This window comes from Larus michahellis, chromosome 6 (genome assembly GCF_964199755.1).
Source record: "Larus michahellis chromosome 6, bLarMic1.1, whole genome shotgun sequence".
In the NCBI taxonomy this organism is placed as follows: domain Eukaryota; kingdom Metazoa; phylum Chordata; class Aves; order Charadriiformes; family Laridae; genus Larus; species Larus michahellis.
The window spans coordinates 15,490,723-15,515,131 of NC_133901.1; the positions used below are offsets into that span (position 1 = coordinate 15,490,723).

At 46.3% G+C, this 24,409-nt stretch overlaps 1 protein-coding gene across 4 annotated transcripts; it reads right to left on the reverse strand.

Moving 5' to 3' along the window:
• Positions 1-1,838: 1,838 nt before the first annotated feature.
• Positions 1,839-24,378, reverse strand: UBE2G2 (ubiquitin conjugating enzyme E2 G2). 4 transcript variants are annotated; one of them, XM_074591561.1, is made up of 8 exons: positions 24,214-24,285; positions 22,953-23,070; positions 21,880-21,925; positions 16,634-16,669; positions 16,509-16,554; positions 8,834-8,952; positions 5,777-5,917; positions 1,839-3,868 (listed from the first exon to the last, which is right to left on the reverse strand). In XM_074591561.1, exons 5-8 carry the CDS (start codon positions 16,547-16,549, stop codon positions 3,756-3,758), a joined length of 414 nt encoding a protein of 137 aa, XP_074447662.1. In that variant the 5' UTR covers positions 16,550-16,554; positions 16,634-16,669; positions 21,880-21,925; positions 22,953-23,070; positions 24,214-24,285; the 3' UTR covers positions 1,839-3,755. The 4 variants fall into 4 exon arrangements, with proteins under 4 accessions (XP_074447662.1, XP_074447661.1, XP_074447663.1 ...); XM_074591560.1 differs by lacking the exon at positions 22,953-23,070 and having other exon boundaries at positions 24,214-24,355; XM_074591562.1 differs by lacking the exon at positions 21,880-21,925 and having other exon boundaries at positions 24,214-24,309.
• Between the last annotated feature and the right edge of the window lie 31 nt (positions 24,379-24,409).

The following is a 24,409-nucleotide window of genomic DNA, read 5'->3' on the forward strand; positions in this document are numbered from 1 at the left end:
GCCCCGCCACCACACACAGCCCTCACCCCACGCCACGGGGCAGGGGAGGACGTTGCTTTGAGCCCCTTTCTGGAGCTACCTCCTACCAGCTGCACCGATCCCACATCCCAGAGGATCCCAGTACCAGCAGCGCAACCGGCACTGGGGACAGACATTTGGGGTCTTGTGCTGAGAGAGGGGGCGTTTCTCCTTTCGATTCTCACGGGGGAAAACATACACAGCATCCTCACCAAGACTTCAGGAGGAAAACAAGGATCTTCCAAGAGACGCAGAGCTTTCACCGTTCCATCTCGAAAGAAACACAGCACCTTCCAGTCACAATAAAAAAAAAAAAAAGAAAAGCTGGAAAGAAGCCTGGGGCTGGCTCTGCCCCGAAGCTGCAGCCCTTTCATGTGGCTCCAAGGCCTCTCGCCCGGCAGCTCGCACTTTCAAAGAACCGCTTGCATGCACACAGGCACACCAAACACAATTAATGAATGGCTTGCATCCCACTGTGTGTGTTCTGACACAGCCCCGCTTGCCAAGAAGAAGAAGAAAAAAAAAAAAAAAAAAAGTGTGCGAGTATGTATGTATGTATGTATATACAAAGGCTTTAAAGACGACGTTGCTTGCATTTTTACAGCTTTGTTGAAGGGGTTTGGGTGGTGTTTTTTTTTTTTTGTTTTTGTTTTTTTTTTTTTTGTTTTTTTTTTTTTTTTTAGTATGAAAGGCTAAAGCAAATATAATCCAGAGAAAGGTTGGGTTTTTTTTAAATCTTCAATACTTTACCTGTTTTACAGCAACTGTTTCAGACTGAAAAAAGGCAACTGCTCAGAAAAACATCGCTACTGGCTAGTATTACACACGCTGCCAGTATTATTTCCCAAAGGGAGAGGATTAATCCTTTCAGGGAAGTCCATCACGGGATTGACACAGCAGCTTTATGAGCTTTAACCCTCAGGTGTTCCCCAGCTGTAAAAAGCTCCCTGCGCGCTCAAACCCTCTCGGGGCAAGCGGGGGCATGGCAGGAGCCCGCCCGCCTCCGCAGGGGTATGGAGCTGGGCGAGAGGAACCCTCGCACTGCGCGCAAGGATTCCGTTTGTTACGCAATAACAATGAAGAAGTTTTAGTTCTTTCCCTGTAAAACAACCAGGGAATCTAACACGCCCACCGCGGTGCCGCGTTTAAGCCTTTCAATGAACACGAACGCTCACCGCCGGGTTCAGGGGCGCAGGCAGAGCGAAGCTAACAGCCACCCTCAGGATGGTTCTTCCCACACCAGCAAGGCAAGTTTCAGTCCCCTGAGGTGGCCTTCTGCTTACATTTTGTCACCTGCAAGACTGTCTGGTATATATGTTCACTGGGTGGCTTAGAACACCCGAGTTAGCAAGCCTGCTGCATGTCAGTCACCTAAAATTATTTTATTTCTAAGCAACAGAGATTTGTGGACGATTGAAATTCTCAGTAGGAACCGGACATCTAATTGTTCTTCTCAAATCCAAGAGCTAACATCAGCAGATTTTGAATGATCTATTAAAACTCACAATTCACCTATTGCCATAAGAAGACCTTCCTAGGCCAGACACGTGGATCGCAACAAGACCTTTGCAGGAAGCAAAGTGCATCACATCTGCCAGATTTTCATCGTTTTCCTTGAATTATCAAGTTATTGCCATCATTAGAGAGAAGATACTTGCCTGGAAAGCCCAAGCAACTGTGTCAACTCTTCCATTCCTACAAAGCACCCCGTGTTTTAACCGCATTAGAATAAACCACTCCACTTCTTTGGACCAAGTCAGAATTGGACTCTCTTGACCAGTTGGTTACCCATAAAAAACACCCACTGCAACACATTTGCGTACATCTACGAAAGGAGAAAATATAATCACTTTATTTTCAGTATACAGACTAAATTCCACCATAAAATAATGAGTGAGCACACATGAATAAAATACTCTGCACTTAAAAAACGCCCATTTTTGCCACGTCTGTGAAGCCATCGTTTGTCACGTGGCGCGCACAGCTCTCCAGCGTTGTTTCCATGAGCGGCTGCAGTACTCCCGGGAGCAACGCTCCATCTACTACAACTCAAAAAACACTCTCAGTTTGCATATAAGTGCTACATTTTCCTGTATGCCTTGAAATACTACGTAGGTACAACAACACTATTTCATCATCTCTGCCCCCAAACTGTCAGGCCCCCCCTCCCGCCTTTACACCAAAGCAAGAAGAATTACTTCTACAAGGAGGTAAAAATCAGCAAGTTCTAGCAATACAAACTCTTCAGAGGCGCAGAACGATGGCATACTGCGATCTGCAGCACGGACAGCAAGACATAAATACTGACGAGTTGTACACACGCGCATGCACACGATCACCTCTGTAAAGCTTTCTCCAGGGTGTGACTCCTTCCATGTCACATGCTTTTCATAGGAGAAAAAAAAAAAAAAAAAGCCCTTCCAAACTGAGTCAATTTAAAGCTGCCAACAAAATTTGATTCCATGTGCTATCAATGGGCATGTTATTGCTTGTAGTAAATTGGAGAAGATTTGGACCTACACAAGAGATTCGCTTGCAAAGCACAAAGGTCACCAGTGGCCCCTAAGCAGTTTTACAAGCTGAGCGTTGCAGCTGCTATCTCCTCCACCCTCCGCACCAGCGGTCGGCTACAATACTCTGCAGTTCTAAACATGCGTCGTACCATCCTCTAGAAAACACGTTCGGTGTCTTCTCTGACTCACTCATATTTAAATACACAAGAGCAGCCAAGCATAAAGAAGTGTTACAGTTAATTTTACAAAATCCACCACGTTCATCTTTGCTCGTTCACCTGAAAAAACGGGTGACCGAAGGCCAGCAGTGCCTAATCCTCTCAATACCCAAGAGAAGCTGACATTATTGCAGAGATATTTCACATGCCCAGGGGAGCAGACGCATTCTCACTGGATTTTCAAGCTGCCAGTGACCTACCTCGCCCACGGTGAACCTGACCAAAGTGTTTAAGAATCCAGTCTTTACATCTTGCACCTCTAATTGAACGCGAAGTTTACAACTGAGTGTCTTTAAGGAGTAATAAAGCAGCTCTTGTGATTTCTTCCAAGCAAACACTGACTCAAAGGCTCAATACAAACTCACAGTGTTACACGGGAACACCAGCCCACTCTAAACCCCCAGCCAACCACTGACAACAACCCCCTAGATCTTCCCTTGAAGTTACATGCTGCACAATCGCTTTCTTTGCCAATGCATCCTACCTATAACCTTGTTTTATAGCTTCTCCTGCTAACGATACTCTTCAAATCAGTTCTGACTGCAAATGCTGTCCTTACCTTAGCGAGTACCATAAAAATCGATCGATTATTTCCTGTCTACTGGTGCTCCAGATGCAATGCTACCTATAAAAACATACAACTAATTCTTCCAGCAGGTGATGCAAGCCAGCTCTGGTCTCAGACAGCAGATTGGCAAAGGCAGGCTGCAGACTGCAAAGTCTCCAAGCTTTCCATACCATGAAGTGAGGTAGCAACAGGCAGCCTTTGAAACGGCATTGTCTCCATATTTTTCCCTACTATTAAATCCCTTTTCCACACAATTTAGTGAGTGAACTAGAGGCTTCTCTGGAGCAGCGGAAGAAGAAAAGACATGGTAAATAAATAACAAATGATAAAAAGAACTAGGCCAATAGTTTTGCAAAGTTTTCCTTTTTGGTACCAGCACTGAGCACTGCTCGTTTTCAGGTGGAGAGAAATACAAAACACTTCAGTCTCTTTGTGAGCTTAAAGTCCAAGTGACTTCTGCACAATCTGCTTGGCAATTTTGTTAAACTGTTCTCTGTCTTCCCGCCACATCTTGGAGGCGTCTACATTGGCTCCGCTTTCATCATTTGGCTCTGAAATGAGAAAGATGGAAAGATAGGTGGGCAGGCAGGTAAGGGAGCAAGACTCTCTCGCTTTTTCAATAATGCCTCTGTACCGCCACTTCCCTGGGGCTTTGATCCGCTTCCCCTCCTCGGGACTACAGAAACACCACTGAAGAAAATCCAGTGACAGCTGCTGGATTCTCAAATGGTTCTGATTTAACTGATCACAAGAGAATATCACCGCAAGGTCAAATTTAGGTAAGAAACAAGTGGCAGAGGAGCAAGACCTTCTTTTGCTTATGCTCTCAACAATTGAGCCCCGGCATGCACATGGAACAACGCAACGCAGCACCACCAGTGCTATCAAGCGTTTTTACAACTGCACGCCGCTCCCTGCAAAATGTTTTTTTCTGGTTCTGCGGCTTCACAGACACAAAGCCCTCCCGACCAGGCCACCCAAACAGGCTCTGTCACTCTTTGGGATGGCTTGTTCTATTAAAAACCAACAAAACAAACCAAGAAAACCCATAGAATGCTTTCATTTCTGCAACATCTTTCATCCGAGGATTCCAGAGCGCTTTAGAAAGTACATTAAGCCCCTGTGACTCAAAACACTTAATTTTGTACAGAGGTAAGCTGAGGCACGGGACTTATCAGGTTCGTGGTCAGCATACAGAAGGACAACAGATTACACAACTCACTATGACATACTCTACCCATTCTGTTTCACACACTAGTCCAAATCCACCCCAGCCCAGCTCAGGACAGACATCCTGGGCTCATGTCTTTCTTGACACAATGCTGACGGTTGGCCCTTAAAAGCCTGTAGTGGGGATAGGAGATGTGCAGGTCACCCCGTCTGGTCAGCTTGGGCTTACCCTACCTGCGGAGCCTGGGAGAAGCTGACCATCGATGGTTTAGACTAATTCCTCCAAAAGCCATGGGAAAACAGAACGCACAGACAGAGAACAAGAGAGATCAGGTGACTCCTACACTAACCAGTCAAGGCAAGGCTGCACCACAAACCAAGTTCTCAGAGGTCACAGGAAGCCCAGCCAGGGACTGTTAGCACAGCTCCCCAATAGTAACCTACTGTTCTGAAGCTGGAACGGTCACACGTAAGAATCTGTTGCTTGCCCTTTGATCAACCTTGCTGCTCTAAACCTCCTAAAATCTTTCATCGTTCAAACCTGCTTCTAAGGGACACAGCTCTGCCCTTTTCAGGCAGTTCAGTGGCTCCGTCCACTGTGTGGAAAAGGATCCACCTTTCAGGGAGCTGGACACGACAGAGCTGATCCATAGCCCTTGCTGGATTTAGGGAAAGGCATTTAAATGACCGCACAAAAGGTTTTTCAGTCCACCCCTCTTCTCAAGAAGCCTTTCTCTGAATCTGAGGTGGCAGAATGGGGTACATTCCCAGGCCGGCAAATAACAGAAATGGAAGGTGCCGATTTGTGACTTAAGAGGCCACAGACTCCAGTTTATCATACTGGTTAGATCTGGCCAATAACGCTTCAGCTGCTAAAATCCAACACAGGCTGTAATCAATAGCTCTAAGACCTGCAAAAGTTGAACAAACGTCCTCGCAAATACAAAGATGGAGCACAGGTTTTGTGCAGGAGCAGGGAACCAGCTGAGCCTCAGGACCCACCCGACCATCAGTACCTGCTTGGCTGCTGCTGACCTGGGAGGAAAGCAGTGCAGTTGCTCGCAAAGCTGGAAACACCTATTTAATAATTCAGTCTTTCCCCGCCCCCCCCCCAGTTATTTTCAGAGACCTGTTTTATTAAATAAGTAAGTATTGGGGCTTTAAGAACTGTGGTTGCTGCCAAGCAGTTTTAAATATCCTTTGCTCACTTAAATCAAACAGCAAGAAGCAGCTCTAGCTAACTCAGTAACTGCTACCTGAGCTACCGCTAATAAAACAGCAGTCCTTACCTGCCAGCATGCTAACGACTGATAAGAGGATCTTTTCCACGCTCTGCACGGGACTCCACCGCTCAGCGCTGCTCTCATATCCCATGGGATCATCCCCAGGAGCATGAAGAATAGAGATGCAAACTCTTCCATCCGGGTAAACTGCACAAGAAGTAGAGGGGATGGACTGTTACTCAGAGGAAACACTTTGCGTCTCCAGTTCTTTAGCATAGATGAATGTTTATACTTGGCCTTTATACGACTGACACTAAACTCAGTTTTAAATTCCCTCTTCCAAAGGCAAGTGGACACAAAATCTGAAAGACAAGCATCTAGCAAAAAAATTCTAACAAACTTGGGTCACCCTGCCCCAACAGAAGCCTGCTGGGAGCAGTCGTATCATTAAATAACAAGTGACAGGCTCCATGGAAAAAATAAGAGAAGCAGTCTGGTGGAACAAGGCAAGTATTTATGCACAGACACTGCTCCAAGTAGGTAACTAGTCCTACGTTAATCAAAGGGTAACAGTCACACAACACTGAATGCACCTTGGAGTCCTCCACTGGACCGTGACCGTAAAAAGAATTAAGCAAACTTGCTCTGGTGCAGCAAGGAAGGAAAAGTGGTATATGTTATCAAGCGTATAATTGACCTTATTAAACAAAGCTTCTGCAACATTACAAGTTGTCTTCACAGACTGAACTCCACTGACTTGATAATGAGGCCAAAGAAAGGCTGAAGAGGCAACACAACGAGAATGGAGTTCTGCTTTAGCAACGCGACCTAATTCTGCAGGCGCCCAAGAAATGACAACTGGAACCCAGTACTTCCAGCGCTGCTGTTCTTCGGGTGACCAAATCTGTGCTATTGCCAGGAAAACAAGACAAAACAAAACGGGGGAATGACCGCTGGAAGTGGTTGTGCTCATTTCCAGTTCCTTCTATTCACCCAGCTAATGTCTGCACAACCCTGCAACACATAAGCGCTTTGGAAGACTTTTATTTACATCCCCTCCTGCAGCACCCCCCCGGGGACTGGAGCTGGTCTAGCCCGTAGCTGGAAGAGATGAAAACAGCCCATGCTGAAACAGCACTTCTCCTTGCAAGTTCGGAACACACTGGTAGAAGGTATTTCACCTGGAAGTTACTCTGATGTCTTTATGCAGTGTGCCTCGTTTAAAACAGCTGGATCACAGTGGCACAGTCCAGACATCAAAGGCTGATTCCAGGAAGATGTATGCATCTTCCTGCTTTGTCACTAGGTGCTAATGCAAGATGTGTCATTAATCGCTACTTTGAAGTTATCTTCATCAGAGCATCCAGGAACGTCATTTTATTTTAACAGAATATAGTTCTGTGGTGTCTCGATTCCCCCCTGTACATAACACAAGCTGCAAAGATAAGGGAACACAGCAGAGTTTTTAAACATTTTCCTTTGCAATTCCACACAGGTGGAGGGATAAGCACTTAAGGAACAGAAAGAGCACAGCATGGCTACCCACTTCTACAGCCTTTCCGGGTTACAACCAGACCATCACAATGCCGCCTAAGAAAGATTCAAGTGTCCGCTTTAGGTGATCTCAACTTTAGATCAAGGTGACCCAGAGTCACAGGACTTTAAAGAGCTGAGCTGACCAGTCAGTATGTTCCAGTTAACCCCAAAAGGGAAGCGCCCACGTGTAGAGCCACTCTGTAACACAAGACAGTCAGGCAGTTTGTGCTTCTCCGCACCCCACTCCTCCTGGCTATGCTGCCGACAAAGCAGCTGTGAGCAGTGAACCTCATGCCACGGCCACAACTGGAGATGCAAAGTATTGTGCGGACAAGGATTTGCTCACGGAGACCAGCCCTGACAAGAAGTTTGGGTGAATTAGTCCAGCTGGAGCAAGGTGCCGGTGCAGCCACACTGCTTCCAGGTGCCAAACGCTGCAGTCATCAGAGCTTCAGAGGTGATGCTACATGGTCTTGGGCGCCTCCGCACAGTTCTACGCTGTGATGTGCAGGTGTGTCCTCCACAGGAGGACAGGAAGATGTGGATTAAACACACAAGAATCTGCATTCACTGGTGTTTTGAGAAGGGAAGAACTTCAAGAAATTTCAAAATTCCTTGGAATGGGATGAAATAAATCGATTCACAACCGAGATTAAGATTTGCATTATGCAAGTGCAGGAATGTCAGCTGGGAAGAAAACACCAGGCAGGAGGGCAGGATTTTCCTTTTATTGCTCTCAAGTGGCCGAGACCTAATAGCCTAGAATACGGATCCAGCCCATCAAATCTGGGTGATGCTGAACAATCTTTACACGATCCATGCTGATTTAGCAGATGTTGTAAAGAACAATTTCACACAGAATGCCAAGGCTGACTCCAGAAAGTAGCTCTCCAGGCCGTGAAAGAAGGCTTCAAGGTTTTTACCTGTCCATGGCTCAAACACGTTAGCGGTACATGTTACTTCAATTGCTTCCACTGAAAAGTCCTAAGATAATATTGTCACCACCAGAATCGCAGAGAAAAAGGCCAGCAAGGTCTTAATATTAAATGCCCGCATACGTGTCATCTGCTTGGACAGAGCACTCTGTATTTCAGAAAGATCACATCAGAAACATTACTAAACCCATGACTTAATGGGAAAAAAGCCATGCTGCTTAGTAAAGCTGCATCCATACTTTAGTGAATACATTGTCACTCACGAAAGTAACACCAAACTACAAGTCACAGAACAAGACAGGAAAGAGTCTGTATTAATTCACTACATCTCACATCATGTACAGAAGATTTATCTTTAGACTATTTATATAACAGTAACAAGCATTCCTGGGATGATCTTAAAGGCAGTGAAAGTGTTAGAAACTTTATTGGGCTGTTTATGACCAACAGGTATATGAGGAATAATGTGATAGAGAAAGTGACCCTAAGACAGAGCAAAATTGCCGGACAGCTGAAGACTCCTACTGCATACTCAAGGCTGGAAAGGGAGAGCACAACCCTTGGTAAAGATGTCAGCTCTCCTGCCACAGAGTTTGTTTTTAAGGTGCACAAGCAACCCACTCCCCCGTACGTCCTGCTGCATCAGACTCACTGTTTGGATGGAACATCTCGCACGTGAACCTCATCTTCGGAGGACTTAGTGGGTAGTCGAGTGGAAAGCTCAGAATAGCAGGGAAAACCCCATATTCGAAACAGGTGTCTTCAGGACCCCTAGAAACAGATAAAAAGCTATTCACCGGAGTTTTAAATCGTTCTTTCACCCAGGTTCTTGTCTAATGAGACATCTGAGGTTTGGGTTCTATCATCTTCTCCAGAAAACAAAGCGTTAATGCACTCGTACCCCACACCTCATAGACTTAAATCCAAATACGGGGCTTGGGAGGGAAGGGGGAAATCAAAGCTCGCACACTAAATTACTAGGAAGGTCACAACACTGCTTAATTAGCAGGGTGTGTCTGGATATAATTGGAGTATCTGGCTCCAAGGCATGTTCCAGGATTTGGGCGTCTGCACGTCAAGAGAAAGCAGAGGCAGGTGTGGGACTCCTGTGCCTTTGAAGATACTGTTATGCTGCACAAGACAGAGATGTCAAATGCTGTAGCTTAAAAATAATTTATAAAACCTATGGAGATCCAAACTGCCAGCGTCGAGCATAACCACACATAAACACTTATCGCTATCTGATGCAAAAAAACACAGCGAAGTTTTGTAAAAACAAAAACACAGCTCAGGGACTTTAATTGGTAAAGGCAGGAGAACATTTCTTTACAGACTTAAGGTATTTAGTTTGCGCTCCCTAAGTGCACGCGGAGAACGAATGGCTTCATCAGGGTTCTTGTAGAAACATTTCCTTATTGTGTTCATCATCTAGTTCAAAGTGCGATCAAGCTGAGAATATACAGACAACTATTTCACCCTCCCTACATAAAGCATTTCTGGAAGGTGAGCAAAAAAGTTTCCCAGACATGATTTATTCAAACTTGATGAACCATCTGGAAGTTGTAACACAAACATGATCTCCCCTGATTGGAAAGATCGCGGAACAAACTTCATCACTGAAAATCTTAGCCAAGGAAGCCTCCTGTATTTAGCAAAAAGCTCTTCAACAAGGGCTACAGAAAATAAGGTTTAGCAATATATTCATGCCTCCTCCTCCTCCCAATCCACATTTTCAATGATAGAAAGAACATAAAAGTTCAACAAGGACTCCTAACAGTTAAGGCTGCAATTGGTAACCTACAGAAAAAGAAAACTGAGGCCAGCAAAACCTAAAGCCCTCGGAGGCTCACTCTCCTAAACCTTGGGATTCCAAAGACTTGGCTGGTAGATAAACACAAGAACTACGTGATTTAAACCTGAATATTGACGCTGGCGGGTAAGATTAGAGAAATGCATCAACATACTGCAAGAATGAAAGCTAAACCATCTCAACCGTTTTGTTCCCTTTCTGGCCTTTTCCCTAAATTTAGTCGGCATTCAATTCACATCTGAGAGTAAACGGAATGCATTTTGTCATTAACATTTTAATTCCAGCTGCATTTTAAAGGCTTATTGTTGAACTTCTAAGAGTATGTACATACACGCATTGAAAAGCTGGTGGGTGTCTTATGTTCTGTTTTGAGAGCAAACACACAGCCTTAAGGGCTCTTCTGTCAAATATGTTAACCCAACATGCTCCATTTTAGGCCCTGTATTATGTGAGCAAAATGCTTTTGTTTTAGCCATTCATTGCTGCCAGGATCAGCTTCAAAGAAATTACTAAAGTTAATCCAAGACAGCATTTGCAACTACAAAACACTCAGGAGGCCGCAACATTTAAGGTTGACAGCATCATGTTCAGTCCAAAAAGGACATCGGCGGGGCCAGGGATGGAGCACTGCACCTTGTGCAATCACACCATCTGCTCTGCAAAGATTTCCAAGTCCACCACCTTCAAAGCCTCCGTGCCTTACGCTGTGATCTCGTCTGAGCTGCTAGCTAGTTGAAGTCCAGACAACGCAGCACTTGCTTAGGGTTCCTCCAAGAAACACCCAGACCACGCGGTGGTGACACCCGTCCCACCGAGCAAAGAGCACCGAGCCACCAGGCCGGTCGCCTTAAGCGGCTCCTGCACCCCGGGAAAGACAAAGCACTTGCCATCGCTAACGGCATGCACCGGGAAGGCCCTCATCCTGCACAAGCTGGACACACGTAACTTTAATAAAAACCTTGTCCTAACCCTGCTCCATCTAAGACTCTCTACAGCCTGCAGAGCAGGTACTCTCTGCATTTTTTTCTGCACATGATGCTATTCTACAATCTTCCCTAAAGCACTGAGGAGTGGACATCAGTTCTCCTCCAGCCATTATATGGCATTAAATCATAGAATAACAGAATTGCCTAGGTTGGAAGGGACCTTTCAGATCATCTAGTCTAACCATCGACCTAACTCTGACAAAAACCATCACTGAACTGTACCTCTAAGCACTGTGTCTACCCGTCTTTTAAATACCTCCAGGGATGGTGCCTCAACCACTTCCCTGGGCAGCCTGTTCCAATGCTTAATAACCCTTTCAGTGTAAAAATTTTTCCTAATATCTAGTCTAAACCTCCCCATGCACAACTTGAGGCCATTTCCTCTTGTCCTATCGCCTGTTACATGGGAGAAGAGACAGACCCCCCTCGGCTACAACCTCCTTTCAGGGAGTCGTAGAGAGTGAGAAGGTCTCCCTCAGCCGCCTCTTCTCCAGGCTGAACACCCCCAGCTCCCTCAGATGCTCCTCACAAGACTCGTGCTCCAGAACCCTCACCAGCTCCATTGCCCTTCTCTGGACACGCTCCAGCACCTCAATGTCTTTCCTGTAGTGAGGGGCCCAAACCTGGACTCAGCACTCGAGGTGGGGCCTCACCAGTGCAGGTGACAGGGGGATAGTCACTTCCCCAGTCCTGCTGGTCACACTATTGCTGATACAGACCAGGATGCTGTTGGCCTTCTTGGCCACCTGGGCACACTGCTGGCTCATATTCAGATGGCTGTCGACCGACACCCCCAGGTCCTTTTCCACCAAGCAGCTCTCCAGCCACTCTGCCCCAAGCTTGTAACACTGCCTGGGGTTTGTGACCCAAGAGCAGGACCCGGCACTTGCCTTTTCGAACTTCATACCATTGGCCTGGGCCCATCAATCCAGCCTGTCCAGACCCCTCTGCAAAGCCTTTCTACCCTCAAGCAGGTCAACACTCCCACCCAACTTGGTGTCCTCTGCAAACTTACTGCAGCTGCACTCAATCCCCTCGTCCAGATCATTGATAAAGACATTAAACAGAACCGGCCCCAGTACCGAGCCCTGGGGAACACCACTCGTGACTGGCCGCCAACTGGATTTAACTCCATTCACCACCACTCTCTGGGCCTGACCCTCAAACTGGTTTTTAACCCAGCGAAGCCATGGGCAGCCAGTTTCTCCAGGAGGATGCTGTGGGAAACTATATCAAAGGCCTTACTAAAGTCCAGGTAAACAACATCCACAGCCTTTCCCTCATCCACCAAACAGGTCACTTTGTCATAGAAGGAGATGCGGTTTGTCAAGCAGGACCTGCCTTTCATGAACCCATGCTGACTGGGCCTGATCATCTGGTTGTCCTTCATGTGCCCCTATAATGGCACCCAGGATGATCTGTTCCCTGACCTTCCCAGGCACCGAGGTCAGGCTGACAGGCCTGTAGTTCCCTGGATCACCCTTCCGGCCCTTCTTGGCCCTTGGATGGGCGTCACACTTGCTAGACACCAGTCAACTGGGACCTCCCCAGTTTGCCAGGACTGCTGGTAAATGATGGGAAGTGGCTCAGTGTCCACTTCCACCAGCTCCCTCAGTACCCTCGGGTGGATCCCATCTGGCCCCATAGACTTGTGTATATCCAGGTGTTGGAGCAGGTCTTTCACCATCTCCCCTTGGATTACGGGGGCTTCATTCTGCTCCCCGCCCCTATCTGCTAGCACAGGGGTCTGGGTACTCAGGGAACAACCGAGTCTTTAGTAGTAGACTGAGGCAAAGAAGGCATTAAGTACCTCAGCCTTCTCCTCATCCTTTGTCACTACATTACCCCCTTTATCCAATAAAGGCTGGAGATTCTCCCGAGTCCTCCTTTTGTTACTAATCTATTTATAGAAACTCTTTTTATTGTTCTTAACATCCAAAGCCAGGTTAAGTTCTAGGCGGGCTTCGGCCTTTCTAATTTTCTCCCTAAATAGCCTTACAACATCTTTGTAGCCGTCCTGAGTGGCCCGCCCCTTCTTCCAAAGGCCATAAACTCTCCTTTTTCCCCTTGAGTTGTATCCAACAACCAGCTAGACAACCAGACTGTTTAGTTGTGTAAGAGATGTTATGAACAACTCTGTTGACATAAGCTATAACATGAAAATAAGAAACGCTGAACTCCATGAGCTGGCTATTACTTGGGCAAGGGCAAGAAAAGGATGGCAGGTATCTGCCAAAACGGGAGGGGAAAAGCGCATTGACAAGGACAATTAATTCTATATTCATAGCTTCACGTACATTTGTAAATGGTTTCTTATTTGGAAAAAGATGCTGGAAAAAGACCAAACCCCAGAGTCATTAGATGCCAAAAAGGGGAATTCCATGCTAAACAGAAGTCCTAAGCCTAATTATAGTTCTAATTACCTTTCTAGACAGGTTTTTGATAAGTTGACTTCAATTTATACTGTTTTATTTTTCAAGCAATCTTTACGCTAATAAAGCTCTTATTACATGGTTTTGTGTCTTTTGGGGATAAACTTCAATAGCAACACACACTTATATATGCCAACCAAAGGCAGCAAAACTTGGTCTTGAAACATTAAATTCAAGAATTTCCACAACACAGAGCAGTCTGTCGGACCTCACGCAGCGCTAAGGAATCGAGCAGCATTATGGCAAACTCTCTCAACATGCTGGGACTATTTATCATCACGAATAAGTCGCCCTGTTGCAAAGATTTGTCTTTCATAAATACTCTAATTCAGCTATTGTTTGATGTCTTATCAAAAGGGTGAATTTTACACCAGGCTCCAAAGCTTTACAGTTCAGAAAGATTACCACATTGTATTTTCAGTTCTGGATCTATTACACTTGCTTTGGGAGCACAAGAACTGTTCTATCATTCAGACATGTCAATACAACCTTAACATTTCTATGTTTAACATTTATCCAGAACTGCTGCTGCAGGCAAGAACACCGGAAATACAAATTATGATTGCCATTATTTTAAAAGGCATTATTTTATCTCCAAGCCAAGCTCTTACATCAATCTGTGTAAGATTACCCAGCCCACCTCTGAACTGATATATGAGCAATGTCTTTTTTCTCTTGGGTCTCTCTTTTTTTGGTATATTTGCCATTACACGTGCTCTAACTTTATATAAATTGGGTGAAGGAAAAAAAAATAAAAATAAAGTATTCTGTTCTCTTCTTTGTTAATATGCTACATACTTACCTTTTACACTTCGTCTATCTAAAAAATTGAAGCCAACTTTATTTTAAATTACTCATCTGCACTTCTTTCATTCCCATAATCTCACACAGCACATTTGAGATTACAAAACATTTGAGAAGATTATCACAGACAAATATAAACAAGTCATTTAGATTGCTTTCCAAATGTACACAAACACTTCTACTAATAAGAGTTTCGTAAAGAGATGAAAGTAACCGAACGTGTTTAGGGCAAACACGTTTCTATTGTACCACAGCTTCAGAATTTAGCAGATCTTAAAAATATAATTTTACTATGACACACACACAATACAGAAACCAAAATTAAAGCTCCTCCGCCTCTCATTTTGTGCTGACAAAGACCTGAAGCTCAACACTCAGCACTTTAAAGGGCTTTCAAGTCTGCAAGCGGCTCCTCTGTTGTTTAAGAATTTGTTATGGGAAACATCAGAAAAGGTATTTTCTAGGTGATGAATCAAATCCAAAAGTACTTCTGTGTGTCCCCCATGGAAGTTCTATTCAACCACGCAATCTCTGCTACGAGACAGTACCAACAGACAGGAATTTCCTTCCATATTCCAAGAAGTGCATTACCTCCTCTGGGATTTCTACGCTCCCAAGCAATGCACAGCTGTCTGAACTGAAATTGGGTACGTTACAAAGCCCAAGTTTCGAAGAGTGATAATTATTCCACTGGCAGAAAGAGAAAGTCTAAGACATCACAGCCCAAATCTTTGGTGTCAGGCAACAAACTACCTATTTCCATGCAAAGTGTTTGTTTTCAGGGGACGGAGCTACCAGGAAGTACAACCTGTTCATCACAGGATAAATTGCTGCAGATAAGCAGAGGCATTTACCAACTCTTCATATCAATCAGCAAACAAGCAGAGGTAATCCAAATCTCCATTTATCAAGGCCTAAAATAACTCGAAGGCTCACGCTTGCCATAAAGCAGGATCACCCACGCAGCCAGCTTGTGTGGAATAGGCGATGTGCTACAGCTTGCGATGCTTTTGTATTGGTTGCGTGCCTGGTCCCAAGAGACAGAACTCTTGGTTTTCATCCCTAGACAACACACTCCAAGCAAATCGAGCTAAGGAGAATTCTGCCAGCCACGCTAGTTGAGGATCTGGTAAGTCAGCAGTGGTGTTTGCAGTGAAGACCGGCAAAGAGCACCGCAGGCACGCTGCGAGCGAGGCCATGGCCACTGCCCGCTGCCCCTGGCGTCCTCCAGGAGCCCCTGGCCCTGGCTGAAGGAAAGGAAATCGCCAACTCTTATTAAAGGAATCTTGAACTACAGGGCCTGCATCTACCCTAACAGACCACCACTTCAGGACTTAGCTGTTAGGATCTTCTTCATCTTTTAATTCTGTAGCGTTTGCCTAAATTGTCAGACCTGAGTAACAAACGTCTCTTTTCCTCTCCCCTACTGTTTTAGAACTTTATTTTGTAGAAATCACCAGTTATTCCGTGCACACAGAGATCCCAAAGAAGGGTACAGCGTAAGTGAGTATAAACAAAAGAGAAAACAACTTGTAAGATGCTCGGCAAAAAGATTTTGTCTTTCCATTGCAAGTTTTGCTATGAACAACCATACCCACTTGTTTGAGAGTGGGAGGGGGACGATGCAGCTTTGTCTTTGTCACCCCCAAAAACAGGTAGCAATCAGAGCTATTCACCAACAGAAGAGCTTTCTGCATGGAGCCATTGCGCCCAATGCCTTTACAACACCAGCAGATTCATGAAGTGTAAAGAATTTCAAAACAATTTGAATACTTTCTCAGATCAATCCCCTTCCATTTTTCTAGAAAAAAAAATTGAAAAGTAAACTGATTTTAGATATTAATTGTTTTCTCCTATTACTGATAATCTGTGTACCTTGCTCAATTAAAACATGAGAAAAACCTGTCCCGTATTTGCAGTTGAGTAATGTTCCCAACAGGTTTGTGCAATCTACAAGCAATTCATTGTTCCCTACAGTGTTTGTATACGCAACACATACCCAAGGGAGCCCAAATGAGGATTCCTGTCAAATTTGCAAGTTACTTGTACTTAACATTGCTTATTATATGACACCTGTGCAACAAATGATCACTTAAGTCCCAATCCTGCCTCTGTCACACTGTTTAAATTCCAAATATAATTCGCTGTTTGGGTCAGAACAGAAGTTCCCAACCAAAGGTAGGCCAAGGTTGGTATTTTGCAGAACCGATATTATTTTTTTTACATTCTCGTTCTCCTAGAAGCCAATCACAGTGTGCAAGTGCTGATTTCAGATACAAAACAGTATTAACTCACATAATCAGAGCTTCCCATTCAAAGAAGTTCTCTTCATTCATGGGACCTATTAAGAAAAAACAAAACAACGCTTAGCACTACCCGAATGCAATTTCACCGCGCACAAACCCCGTTCAGCTCCTCACCTGCTACTATCCCTTCCGGGGGGTTCAGGGTCAGCTCTGTGAAAACAAAAACAGAGGGAAGGTTAACAAGACCTGCAAACCCGAGCATTTCAGCTAGCATTTGGGCGGCCACAGCTCACAACAGAGGCCCCACCAGCAAACACCCTTGGAGAAAAGCTTGAGGACACCATGGGAGGAACCTTCTGACCATGCTTTACTGGGCAAAAATCCACACCCAAAAGGCCCAGTGTCTCACTGCTGACAATTTAACTTTTTCATGCAAGACAATTTTCTAGACAAAATTATTCGGCATTTTGTACTTTTTCAGGCTCCCAAAACTAGACTTCCCTGGGGCAACAATTTAAAACTGAGAAGGAAGGAAAAAACCTTTTTCCACAAAGCACTGGAAACACTCTCCTCTTGGAGCATCGGGGTATCTGCAGATACAAACTCAACAGCCCAAAGAGAAAATGGGCTGTATTCCTGTAACCACTCTGCACCAATTCAGATTTGACAGCATCTCAATGCAAAACCCAAAATGACGCAAAAAGGTGGGGAAGCAGAAGCAAAAGATATTTCACAAGCGACTCTGTTGCTTGAATTCAATCCAACTCCCCCTGTGTGGCCTGGAAAACGCAAGTGAAAAAAGAAACAGCACTGAAGCAGTCATGCTTGTTTGGATCCACCAATGCTCACTCATCAGTAAGAAACTGGTACAATCCCCAGTTCATACAATAACCTCAATTTCAAGCCTGCTGAAACCCAGCACTCTGTGCGCTCATAAAATAATAACCAGTTTTTCTACCATCTAGTGCAACGACCATCAATTCCAAAGTCCTGAGGGGTGGTAGCAGCTGGTGAGGCAAAGTTCAGCCCTGCACAGGCAACCAGTGGCCCTGCAGACCCTGGGGGGCTGAACGCCAGCCCCCCAGCTCTGAGCGAGACGTGGGGCAGCCAGCGGGACCGGCAGCAGGAGGTGACACTCCGAGGGTGTCAGACCAGAGGAGGTAACAGTAATTGGGCCAACTTAAGTAAGCGCTGTGAGCTGCTTATCTAGAACAGTGTTTCCTAACCTATGGCCCACGGACTACTAGCGGCCGATCACACACAGAACACAGACGCAGGAAAGGCCACACACATTCCCATGCACAAAAACAGGACACCTAGAGAATACAGGGAGTCACAAACCAATAAACCAGACACTTGACCTAATTTCTGTTAGGCTATATGTGAAAATTGTGGGTAGGGCTGCACGTAACAGCACACGGATTTTTGCCTTAAAACAGCTCAGTTACTGTTGGATTAAAAAACGTGCCAATATACGCCAACAGGAAAGATAGCGAAACTCTTCAGTTCACTCAGATTGCCATTAACTTTGGCACAGACCTCTGCCACTGAAGTTCAAAAGCACAGCAACAGATTGATACTCAGCATTACGGTTTACCACGACACTTGACATTATGGAGCAGGTTTTTCCAGCTCAGTAGTGGGTCTCTAACAGCTTTTCTTGTTGATGTTTTTAGACAGGAAGAGGGAGATGTCAAACCCAGGAGCTCCTGGAATCATTTTGCTCCATCTTGTGGCTCTCTCTAAGAAGAAAATCTCTCTGATATTTCCCACGATTTCCCATGAAAAGCCCAGTGGCAGCATCTGCGCGTTCCTTGCAGTGGGCAGCCACGCAGAGGTATGCCGTACAGGTCTCCACCCCCAAGGAAAACCGGGGCAACCAGGAAGCAAGAGCCAAACCCCACTGAGTAAAGGGTCCTTATGAGGATGGAGGTTCAATTCTCCACTTCACCTTGCTCAGCTCCCCCCTCGGAGATAGGCGAAAGAGGCTTCCATTCTTAAGGATCCGGCAAAGCGCAGGGACACACGAGATTTGATTTTGAGCTGCTGCTGCTACACCTGGTCATTGAGGAAGGAAAAAGCCCTTTTCCACATGAATGGTCACATCTTACCCTGTGATTTCTCTAGAGCCATTCAAAGGAAAATTGGGGGCACAGCTTTTGGGAGCTACACAGCATGAATTGCCAGTAGCTGACACAGCATCGGCTGCTTCAGTCTTACCAGAACCTCCAAAATAGGGTCACTTTAATGGAATATCAGGGGGGATTTTTTCCAATTATTTTTAAGCGAGCAGCAAGAAGCATGCGATCAGAGCATTTGTTTTAACCTTTCACTGCAGAACGACTTTGACAAGTCAGCTAGGCCAAAGAGTCTCCCACCCAGCTCTCCTCTGCCACGCTGTCCCTCTGCAGCTGCCCTCCCGAGCAAGATGTGTGGCACAACGGGAGCTTGTCAGCAGACGGAAGAGCCCACCCTCTGCTCTCCATGGCATCCAGCCTGGGGGGAACTTCTGGCTAGCCTGAGTTTGGCCTCCTGATCTGCAAGACTCACACACACACAAGCACAGTTTCACACTTTCCCAGGGAAAGCTCTTCCCCTCTGCGAGTGCCACACCATACAGTCCTCTCGCCTGTCCAGCCACGACAGCAGCGTGCCAGCGCACGCCCACACGCCAGCCACCATCACCCAACGACTCAAACACTGATGTGCCATTTCTGCTCCTGCGCGCTCTGTTTTCCAGTGACAGCAAGGAGCTGAGCCCTCTGCCCATGCTGAGCATGGACAGCATCCAACACCAGGCACTGACAAGGGAAACGTGGATCCTGAAGCTACACCAGCTGCTTGAAAGAGGCAGATTGAACAAACTGAGAGCCACCTCCCCCACTCCCCTTTCTCCAAGGGGCAAGATCAGCAGAAAGACTTTGCAGGAGCCCTTGATGTGTCAGCTCCTTGCTGACTGGTGATTGTACATCCAGGAAGAAACCTCCAAGGAGCGGAACCTTACGATCTGTGGGACAACCAAGGTAGAAGTGGAGCCATCAGACACAGAGGAGCCCTCCTGCCGCACTGGCCACAGCTCTGTCACCCTCACCTGGAGCTCTGGGACCCCACGCCTGTGCTGGAGCACAGGCCTCGTTCCGCAGAGCATCATGGCCTCCCCTCTGCTACCAGGGGGCAGATAACCCTCTTTGGTGCACGCAGAGCGAGGCCACCACCTGCCTGGGCTGGTATTTTACATGGTGTGAACTACCAGAGCTGCCATCAGCAGGAATCATGGGATAAAGCAGCCTCCTGATGCACCCATGGAATACCGTACTGACGGGAAAGCCTTCAGGGTTCCTATGGAGCAAAGGCACAAGCAGTAATGTCCTATTAAGGGACTCTGAGAGCCAGAAGCATGAGAAGTCAACGTGGAACAAAAGGATAAAACAGAAAACCAGAAAAGGATTAGTTTTGAAAGAGGTAAAGGGCAAGGCCAAAAGTCTCTGTGGAAAACAAGAGTTACAAGGAAAAGCTGAGGCTGGCAGCTGCTGCTGGAAGGGAAGGCAGATAAGGCACCAGGTCACTTATACGTCACCACAGCCACTTCAGGGTGCCCCAGGGTCTGAGGTTTGTGGAGAGCTCTCTGCTCACACACGTGTTGTTGGGTGCACGTTGGAGGAGCCCATGGTGACGCAGCCCACCAGCTGATTCAGAGCGATATCTCTCTTAAGGACTGTAGAGCATTTGGAGTAGTGTCCGTCTTTGCATCCTTCATGAGGCATCCTGTTTGGTTTACAGGGTGGTTTTGCTGCACGCAATCTAGGGGACTGGCTTCCAAATTGAAATGCAGCGAAGTCCCAGCTTGTAGCATGATAGCTAAACCTTACTTTATAGCTTTGCTTGTAAGCTGAGACTGAACAAAACGCAGCTGACACTAGTGAAGTGCAACGCTTCTATCAGAAACTTGGGGCAGATTTGGCTGCGCACACCATCAATGCCTCCCTTTTCATTTCACTGCTGTTTACGGAGTCAATATAGACCAATTACACCTCGGCCAAAAGGAGGAGAACTGAAAACAGACCTCCCTGTTAAAGAGGTTAACAGAAAGACTGATCACATTCTTAAAAAAGAAGTTCTGTTGAACGGAAAACTGCAACAATTTATCTTATCTCCCAGGTGATTAAATGCACAAGACCCAGGAAATATTAAGGGCACATGCTCACTTCAGTAGCTGACAGCATCTGGACTGACACGCTTGAAACCAGAATCTTGTTCTTTCTACTCTGCCAAAAATTCTGTTTTCTTCTCTCTTCTCTGACATAGCATCCGATCGGCATAAGGCAGTCTGAGCTCACGCGGACACACAGCACAGCGTGTGTCTGAGATACTTCCTAAGCATAACAATTAGGAAAGAGCATTTTCAAAGCAGGTTTAACACAGACAGCCGCAGAGGCCTACCACAAATGTTCATCCTCCTCTTCCCCCGGAGAGAGCAGCTCATCACAACCCAGCCCACCGCAGCGGGAGTTTTCTTCCAGCTCACACAAACTCTCTCCAAGCAATAAGGACAGGAAGCATCGATTGAAGTGCTGCCAGATTTTGTTCTGTATGATGAAGGTGTATTTTTTCTGTGAATTCTGAATTCTCAGAATTCACTTAAATCTCATATTTTTTAACCCAACAGCACTCCCAATGATACCAGCTGGCATTACAATCCACTGCTCTGTTATCTGTTTGTAACAGAAAGGAAATACAATGCATACAACTAGGCACTACAACACTTGTATCTCCACAGATTTGACTTAATACTTTCAAAGTAACCCGTTTTAGATTTAAAAAGTCGAGTCAATGATACCTTCAAGATCACACAGACAGGAAACAGAAAACATAGAAACAGAAGTCTTCCATCTCTTAACTCTCACAAGCGTAAACTGCTATTGAGAGACTAATTTCAGGCTTTACTATTACTAAATATTGTAAATCTAGAACTAACAAAAAACATATACTCTTAACAGAAACGACACTCTTTTTTATATCTGATTTTTTTGAAAGCTTTATCTAAATTAGTTCTGGCAGAGTAGAAAAATACTTGAATAAATATGAGACACCAAAAAGTCATCACACTCCAAACAAAGATCTAAATGAGGACAAAAAATAAATCCATCTCACCTGGCTGCCCACAGCCACCTTCCCTTCCTTCCCCACAAGGGAAAACACTGCAATTTCACAGTCTCTCCCAAAATGGAATAATGTATTTGGGCTCCAACAGGTAGAAACTCCTTACAACATCAAGCATTTTTCACATACGGTAACAAAAAACCTTTATTTAAAGACTTAAACACGTGTGCACATACGCAGAGAAAAATCAAAGACCAAAACTGAAAAAAAAAAAGCAACTAAGGGAAGAATTAGAAATCTGGTAAACAAAATACACCCACCAGCAAGGCCCGGACTGCCAAACCTCTCCGCCACGACTAGAAGCAACTAAATGGAAGAGACAGTGAAGAAGAAAGAGGAAAATTAAAGAAAAAAAACATTGTGCGCCACAAATATACACGAGATTTCACCCGAAGTGGGCGGACAGGAGGAAGAGGTCATTTAAAGTCTTCTCACCATTCCCATTCACCCAGGGCCACGCAATGCTTACACCCGCTCTGGGAATATGAACCAGCAACACACATTGGCAGGAGGGAGCTGAAAGGTCACACAAAACTGAACCTCAGCCTACAGCCCTGTCCCCACACAGGATTTTCTCTTTTTCTGAAAAAAAGAGGCAGCAGAACTACCTATGACTAGGAACTATTTTTATTTTTCAAAGTAACTTTTACTGAAAATTTCTACAGGACAAAACAGCTTCTGACGAGCTACAACTAACTGCCCAGTCTTTTGTGAAACACTAGAGGAAGGTCATAATTCAGGCTTGATTATGGATTTTGTAGCAAAGTTTGATGACAGCACTCACTAAAGGAAAGTAACGACCCTGGAAATGCACATACAGCGCAGGGCAATCCAGGCGGCCACAGAAACCAAAAAGTCTGGCTTACTCTAATTCTGTAACTCAGGTCTCTGGAAGACAAAGCATTGTACACTTAAGTCATTGCAGATTACACTTGTTTTTTTACAACACTATGCTTTATTACAGTTGGGAAAGTATTGACAAAGGAAGATCACAAACAAGATGCTATCTCAGTTCATGGTAAGTGTTACCCTGGGAAACTATGTGGAAGAAGATTCATGTAACGTCTGCCTGTAGCATTAAGTCAAATTCTTTTTGATGTTATCTAATACCACTTTTTCCCTACAGAATTTGTTCATACAAGACATTCAAGTAAGATCTCAGAGCTTCTCAACAACAAAGGATCAAAAATGCTTTTTGGGACTAAGAGGATTTATGTAAGAGAACAGATAGAAGCAGAGTCATGTCATTTTGCAGCTGCCTTTCAGGTCAATACTTCTGGATTACAACAGAAAAATGCAGGTTTCTAGGACACACCATCAGCACAAGCTTTACCTGAACACAGGGCCAGCGGGACTCGCTCACCACCCCGAGTGGCTACTGCAGCAGGCCAGCACCTGCAGACACCTGCATGATGGTTCTGCTTGGAGACCTGTGTGCCCAGCAGAGCGGCCTGAGAATAAACATGGTATTGGCAGGAAACACGCGTCTATAAATATTTTATACAGGCTGGAGTCTTCCACTAAATGATGGTAAAGGGAGAAACAACTCCTCATCCCTGGACAACCTCGGGAGCTCTGTAAATGACCCTCACTGGAGCAGGAGAACAGTTCTTACAGCCTAATGCCTTCACCTACCAAAGACCTTTTTTTTTTTTAACCCATTCTACATTCCAACCTTAAATAAAAGCCAGAATACCAGAGGCCAAAAGGAACTAGGTAAACAACAACAACAAAGTATGTCTTGCCATAAAAAGGCACCTTCAGATGCCTGGCATGCGCAGCGGTGAGCAGATCACCCACCCCAGGAGGAACAGGACACCCCAGAGGGATCCAGACCACTGCAGCAGGTCCCTGCTCCATGGTGGGGCTGGCAAAGATCACCACTCAACACCCCTTGCAAAGTCACATCTCACATAGATTTTTAAACAAACAAGTCTATGTCCTTGATCACTACCTTCTAGATCAAATGCTTTTACTAACCACCAGGAAGGTCTTGATAAACACATCTAATTATCCTTCAAGTAACAAAGCTCTGCGACAGAGGCTTCTGTGGCTGTAAGTTGTTCCACCTGCAAAATTTACCTGGGCAAAAATAAAAAGAACTGGCCACTTGCCCAGGATTGCCAGCCCTCCCCCATGACTAAGCTCCCCGTGCCAGGGAATCCCAACGGCTCACAAACCGCCCCTCGGTGTCCCAGCCCAAACAGCCGGGCTCGGTGCGCAGGACGGTCTCCCTGCGGCGAGGGAGAAGGGAGAACATCCCGGTGGAGGGAGGCGGCGCCATCCGTGACTCCCCGCTTCCACAGCCGCGCTTCAGAGAACGCGCTGCCCCTAAACCCCCGCCCCGGGTGCCTCTGTGGGGACGCAGCGAGAGCTCTGCAGGCCCGGCGGGGACAGGTAAACCGTGGCCAGCGGGGCACAGGGAGGCGGCCCGGCCGCCGGGAGGGAGGGAGGGAGGCCCGCGGCCTGCCCCGCCGCCGGTCACCGCCCCAGCCCGGCCCGCCGCCTCCGCCCCCCCCGGGCTTTCAGAAGGCTGCCGTCAGGAGGGGCATCCCGGGAGAAGCCCAAGGAGCGCCCAGCCCACCCCGACTCACGCTTGTACTCGGCCATGAGCCGTTTGAGCGCCGTCCCCGCCATGGCGCGGCTTCGCCGCTCCGGCCGCCGCTTCCGGGCGGGCGGCTAGAGAGGACGGCGGCCTGCCGCTCCGCCGCCTCCGCCTCTATGGTGCCCGGCCAGGCCTCCCAGCCCCGCGCATGCGCAGAGCGGCGCCGGCCGTGCGGAGCGCCGGGC